Raw genomic sequence first — 7,389 nt, forward strand, 5'->3', positions numbered from 1 at the left:
AGGAGGGACTTAATAAATGCTCAATGACTTTACTCAACTTAACCATGTGTTGATTTTCTATGACCCTGGTAAAATAGTGTGTGTGGGAAAAACATTGAAGATTACTGCTCTGTTGAAATATGTGAGAAGAAGAAAGAATTTATTTCTGTTTTCTTTTTTGTGAATATTACTACAAAAAGGGAGTATTCCAAAGTGAGTACCCCATAAGGGAGAACTCCAAAGCATTGGTTTACTTTTTATCTTGAGCAGAAACACATTGAGGAAATCTTACCAACCACAGCTCTCTAATCCCCAGATTATGTACACTTTGCTGTTGGTTGTATTCATTTAGTTATGCATTTATTTTAGTGTGGAACTATGATTTAATTGTACAGCTCAGCAAATTATCTATACCTTTTTGAGGTTTAGAGATCTATCTGAGATACTGTGAGGCTAACTTGCTTAGAGGTCACATAGTAAATATGTGTCAAGAGACAAGACTTGAATCCCACACTCCAAGACTGGCCCTCTATGTACAGTTATCCCTTCCACATCATGGGGGTTAGGGACACAGCACTCCTGCAATCTGGAAAATCCATGTAAAAAATTTTGGATCTCTCTTCATATCAGAGAAAAGAACTTGTGTATATTTATGGTATTAAAAGATAAAATATGTTAATGTTATACAATAATATACATATATCTTGTGCATTTCTGAGCTTCTTAGCTTTTTCTGTGTTGTCTGGTACCTTTCAAAGGTCAGCTCCAGCTTCCACAAAAATCCCCCAAAATTATCATTTAATTTATGTCCACCTGAGATATCTTGAAACCTTGATGGGAAAAGTCACAGGGTAGAAGTACTACACTATGCTATTTCTATTGAAAGCATATCAGCTTCTGTTACAATGATCTTAGAGAGGTTATGTGAATTATTTTATTATGCTGGACACATATATTGTGGTATTCAGAGAAATCATGATATAATACAAAGATTATCAGAGAAGAGGTTCTCAAACTTTTTGGACTCAGGAACCATTTTCAGTCTTAAAAATTATTGAGGCAGTGAATAAAGCACCGGCCCTGCAGTCAGGAGGACCTGAGTTCAAATCCTGCCTCAAACACTTAACACACACAAAACTAGCCATGTGACCTTGGGCAAGTCACTTAACCCCAATTGCCCTACCTTCCACCTCCAAAAAATAAAAATTGTTGAGGATGCCAAAGAGCTTTTGTTTAGGTGGATTGTATCTGTCACTATTTATCCCATCTGAAATTAAAACTGATAAATCTTTTTAAAGGGTGTTATTTCATTTAAAAATCACAATAATAAACCTATTACATGTTGACATATGTAACATACTTATGAAAAATAATTCTATTTTCCAAAAAAATGAATAAGAAGAGTGGCATTGTTGTATATATATTTGTAAATCTCTTTAATGTTTGGATTAAAAGAAGACAACCAGATTCTCATATATGCTTCTTCATGTTTCAATGTTGTTTTAGTTGAAGCATATATGAAGAAAATCTGGCCTCACACAAATATGTAAATGGAAAAGGGAGCCATATTTTAATAGACAATGTCTTAGCATCATTTTACATTTATATGTATAGATACACATATACAATATGCATCTATACATATGTGTATATACATACACATATACATGTGGGTGTTTGTACACACACCTAGGTGGTCTCTGCACCTAACTTGGAGAGCTGCTAGAGGCAATGGAACTGGGTTCAAATCCTCCTTCAGATATTTACTAGCTTTGTGGACATGAGTTTCATTTCTCTGAACCTCAGTTTCCTCGTCTATAAAATGAAGATAATAATATAAATGTGAATGATTATGTCAGATCCTACTTGGAATGTCTGGATCATTGGTGAGATACTAAAGGTTTGGACTCTTTGACTATTCCAAGATTCTCCTTTTAAAAGCATTTTTTATAAAGTCATTTCCTTGGATCAGAGGATCCCAGATCTACATTTGGAATGGGCCTTATTCCCTATTTAGCTGAGTAAGAAAATGTAATTTAGGTTATAAACTTTTTTTTTCTTTTTGGCTTTTTGGAGAGGGGAAGGTAGGGCAATTGGGGTTAAGTGACTTGCTTGAGGTCACACGGATAATTTTTGTGTTGATTGTCTGAGGCCAGATTTGAACTCAGGTCCTCCTGATTCCAGGGCCTGTGCTGTATTCACTGAACCACCTAGCCACCCCATTTAGGTTATAAACTTAGAAGAAATGCCTTACATTTTTGTATTGTGCTGAAGATTTAGTCTTTTTGTCTCTATCCTTCTAGTTTTACAGTTTTTAACCTTGGAATCCTCCTCAGTTCCTCACTCTCCTTCATTCCACTACTTAATCAGTTTTCAAACCTTGCCATTTCTACCATCATGACATACCTCCCATCTGACTCCCTCTCTCTGCTCAAACAGCCACCACCTTAGTTTAGGCCCTCACTTCTCTAAATCTAAATTATTGCGGTAGCCCCCTAATTGCTGACCCTTCCTCTAGCTGATCATCACTCAAGTCTGTCCTGCACCCTGCTGCCAAAGTGATTTCCCTTAAGTGAATATCTGACCATCTCATCCCCTACTCAATCAATTCTAGTAGCTTCCTATTGCCTCTGTGATGAAATATAAAATCCTCTGCTTAATTTCTGAAACCCCATACAACCTATTTAATTTATGTCCACCTGAGATATCTTTCTAGCACATCCACGTCTGGCTCCTCATGACCCACTTAGGGTTTTCTTGGCAAAGATACTGGAGTGGTTTGCCATTTCCTTCTCCAGTTCATTATACAGATGAGGAAACTGAGGGTGGCAGTGTTAAGTAACTTGCTAGTTACTTGCTAACAGAGCTAGTAAGTGTCTGAGGCTGGATTTGAACTCAGAAAGATGAATCATCCTGATTCCAGGCCCCATGCTCTATCCACTATACCACTAAGCTGACCTTCTAGCATGTCCAGGGGGACATTAATCGCTTTTCACACTTTGGAAAGCAGTTAAGATCCAGCTCTCTGTTCTTCACTTTACCTCCTTTCTCCATGCCTTTTCCACCAGCCATCCCACATTCCTGGTAGGCTATCCCTCCTTAACCTCCACCTCACATAGTGTCTCTTTTCCTTTAAGATGCAGCTCAGCTACCTTCTTCTGCATGAAGGTTTTGCTGATCCTTCAAACTGCTGGTGGCTTCTTCCCTAACTATCTTATGTTTAACGACTCGGTTTTATTTTCTTTATAATTATGCTGTTTTTACTTATATATTTGTCCATTCTCTCCACTATTAGAGTGTAAGTACCTTGTGAGTATTGTTCCATTCTTTGTTCTTGGGTCCTAAGCTCTGAGCTCAGAGCTTGGCACATAGTAGGTGCTTAATAAAGGTTTCTTGTTATGAGTTCTCCCTCTCCTGTCTTAATTTGGGGGGGGGATGTCATAGAGTCATTCAGCAGTCTGGTGAAGACTGTGGACCCCTGCTTAGAATACTGTTTTTTTTTTTAATTCATAATTTAAGAAAATGATAATTTTCAGTTAGAGGTTGGTGAAAATAAAGATGTGATTTTTTTTCTCATCCAAATTCACAGGTCCCTGAAATCTATTTTTCAGGCTTCTTGGTTGTCTGTGGATACCAAGGTATGGTCCCCTCCTTGATAAATAATCTCTGTGATCAAGCTGTGGTCAACAAATTCACCTGTTAGTGACCAGCCTTCTTCTGGTGATGTACTTTTCTGAGCTTGATGATTGATTGAATCCAACTCCCTGACTTTACAGTGGAGGAAACGGAGACAAAAGAGTTTAAATTACTTTCCCAGGTACACAGCTAGTAGGTGTCTAAGGTAAAATTTGAACCCAGGGTCTTCCTGACTCCAACTATGATTCTAGAAACTCTATTACTGGATGTTCACTGGGATATAACAGAAATAGAATGAAGAATCTCATATCCAAGTAACACTTGAGTGTTGCCTGTGACATAGGAATCTGACTTATCCTGGTTCATTTTGTATCATACAGACCCATAAACACTAGACTTGGGCTGTATTTTCATCTGGCCTCTTTTCTGTGGCTTATTATCATTGAAGAGGGCAAACAAGCTTTGGAAATGAGTCTGTCTCTACCCACACCTATAGTTTCAACTGAATTCAGTTTTTTCAAATAAAAATTTGGGTTTAAATCACATACTTGGGATTCTTTTAGTCTGCCTGCTGCTTAAAAAAAGTTTCAGTCAATCTCTCAAGTTTATTCAGAGCTAATATTGTGAGGAGGCCTTCATCTCCAGGGCAGCCAGCTTTCCTCCCCTGATTGCCCTGAGAGCGCAGTCATTGGATTATGAAGGCAAGCACTAATCAATACCACTCCTATCAACGATCACTTATATTTTGAAGGGACTAGTGATCAATTATGTATGCTGTGAGATAATTATAATGGAAAATAATCATAGTTTTCTGGACAACCCCTCCCCCTAAAAAATTTTGCCTCTAAGATTTTTTTTTAAGATTAAAATTAGGTGTGAATTTCTTGTTCTAATGCTCTTCCAGCTCCTCTGTCGGGATTCTCAGCTACCATCTTTTGTTTTTAACACCTTGTTTTACTCATTTCATAGCTTTTTGGAACAATTGCTGTTTTATTAAGCTAACAGAAGTGGTTCTATGGGAACAATATAGCAGAAATACAAAAGAAACCTAGGGCTTTAGATGCTATTGAACTAATTTTTTTTAAATAAACTATGGAAAAGGCATCTGAGGTGATTGAACAATTCAATGACCTTGAAAAATAAAATCAAGGAAGAGTATTCTGACTTCATTAAAGTCATAAATATCTGCCATTAAAGAAAACGTCGCACCAAAGGGATATCTAAAAGAAACCCTTTGCCTTAGTCAATATAGGAGCTATAAATAGAGGAGAGGCAGGAAATGGGAAATGTCTCCCCTAGGAAGTGATATTTGTCATCAAAGCTTGTTCAAAGAGGGAAGCAGTAAATGTACTTACATTTATAAAACTAACATTCAGCTCTTTGGCTGTGTACCCTCTTTGGAGGTTACGTCGAGCATAAACATCATAGTCACGGACAATTCTGGTGATGATGTCTGATGTTGAGATGCCTTCTGTTCTCTGAGTTGGGACAAACATTCCTGATCAAAGTAGAAAAGAAGAAAAAAATTAGATTCACCTCAGTTTTTACCATTTAGCTCCATTTGTTTGTTGGCTTGGTTATTTATTCCCCAGAGAGACCCAGCATTACATTTTACCAAATGGGAAGAGGGAATCTAGTGCTATTCACTCAGAGTCTGAAATCAGAGAACATAACAGTGGGGTGCTGGATTACTTCCCCTCCATGAGAGTTTATTTTGCACTGAAGTTTTACTACCCACAGGTGCCTTTAGATGTGATTGCCCATGAGACTACATATAGCCAGAAAAACACTGGAAGTAATAGCAATATAGACATTCTATAAAGTTACAAAAGATTATATTTTCTATATTTGCATATACACACAGACATTAATGGGGGAAACACATATTACCAAACTCATTAATAAGGCATTGATGATTTAGGTGTGGTGGTGTGTAGAGGCTGAGGATGATGGATCTCTTGAGCTCAGAGGTTTGAGTAGGTTAAGCTGAGCAGAAATCCTAAATTCAGCATCAGTATGGTGAGCCCCCAGGAGGAGAAGGCCATCAGCAAGGAGGGGGAACTGGCCCATGCTGGAAATAAAACAAGTCAAAGCTTCCATGTACCAATTAGTAGTGGGATTGGGCCTCTGAGAGGATATGTAGACCAGAGTGTTACCTATAATAGAAAACTAATGGTCAAGAATTATGGACAATCAAGATCTGCCTTCCCCAGAATGAAAAGATATGTAAAATATAAATGAGGGACAATGTACCCAATCAAATACCAGAAACCCATAGAAGTAACTTAACTTGGTGCTCCTATAGAGGGGGGATGGTAGCCCATGAAAGAAGCAGGAAGGCAAAGATGCCAGGATCAGAAGTCCCACATCTTATTGTTGTATGAAAAAGTATTGTAGGAACACACTGATGGGAGCAACTTCTGCCCGTTGAGCTAAACTACCCCTAATGCCCCCCCTCCTTTCTTGGTACAGCAGGAAAGAGAAATTTCAACCATTCTTCTGCCACAAGCTAAATGTAGCTGGCAGGAGATCTCATCAAGGCCTTCAGATCTCAAAGATGTGAGCTCTCCCTTTCTATGAAATCAGGAGGTCAGAGTCTAAATAGCAGAAAAACTAAGTCATTGACTGTTGCTGCAGTTTTGGGGCAGGGGGAAAGATTTGCTTTGGCTGGATGAGAGGCAGACCAAAGAAGCAGAGAATAGTCTGGTGATATAATGAGGCACCCGTCTTTTTTTCAAATCCTAATTATTGCTCTGCTAAAAATATTCTGTAACGAGCACGATCCCAGAACCTTTCTGATCATGCTTTTCAGGATTGCGCTATTTGGCTAGGTAGTTATTTTAGGAAGCAGCAAAGCGCATGTTAATGAAGGGAAACTTTCAATGGTAGTAGGCTATAATAGAAGGATGATGAGTAATCTGGACCTTACAGTCTATTTAATTTAAGCTACCTCTTTTTAGCAAGCTTTGCAATGAGATTCTGACATGTCACTGTGACAAGCAGAGTCAAGCACTCTAAGGTTTAAGCCACATTTGAGTCTTTTGCTCCATTTGGAATGATTTGAGGCTCTTAAATTAAGCCATTATCAGTGTGCAAAAGCCAAGTGTGGCTGCCTGAGATGCTTCTGACTTTTCCCTCACAGATTGTCTATTATACTCTCCAACAGCTTCTCCCCTCACTGATCTCAACAAAGACTCTTCATTCAGATAAACAATTGTGTGGTGGTCATCAGCAAGGTGAGCAGAGTAGAAAATCTCTGTTGCTGGTTTTTATCTAATAGAAATACCTATGACTCACATGTGATCATATTATCCATATTATTATATTACACATAATTTTATTATATATTACCTATATGTATATATTATCCATATTAGCCCATGTTCCTGGAATAAGTAATATATTTCTTTACTTTTTAAAATGGAAAGGGCAGAGAGGCAGATAGGTGGGACAGTGGACAGAGCACTCCAGTGGGCTGGGAGTCAGGAAGACCTGAGTTCAAATCACACCTTGGATATTTACTAACTGTGTGACCTTGGGCAACTCACTTAACCTCTGTCTCAGTTTCCTCAACTGTAAAATGGAAATAATAATAACACCTCCCACTCAAGGTTGTTGTGAGGATCAAATGAGATAATATTTATAGAGCCCTTAGCACAGCACTTGTTACCTGGTACACACTAGCTATAATTTCTATTATTAAATGGCAATATTGGACTTCTCAGAGTTAAAGAGAGAGAGAGAGAGAGAGAGAGAGAGAGAGAGAGAGAGAGA

At 38.2% G+C, this 7,389-nt stretch overlaps 1 protein-coding gene across 1 annotated transcript in view; it reads right to left on the reverse strand.

The window, feature by feature from the left end:
* Positions 1-7,389, reverse strand: part of PCYT1B (phosphate cytidylyltransferase 1B, choline) — a 103,802-nt gene that overhangs the window by 15,927 nt on the left and 80,486 nt on the right. The window contains exon 6 of the mRNA XM_069065645.1: positions 4,971-5,113. Coding sequence (XP_068921746.1) covers positions 4,971-5,113 — 143 coding nt within the window. The remainder of the gene's footprint in view (positions 1-4,970; positions 5,114-7,389) is intronic.

The sequence above is a fragment of the Petaurus breviceps genome, unplaced genomic scaffold, assembly GCF_028583685.1.
Source record: "Petaurus breviceps papuanus isolate PSGF00001 unplaced genomic scaffold, PetGlider_PUasm1.0 90696, whole genome shotgun sequence".
NCBI classification, from domain to species: Eukaryota; Metazoa; Chordata; class Mammalia; order Diprotodontia; family Petauridae; genus Petaurus; species Petaurus breviceps.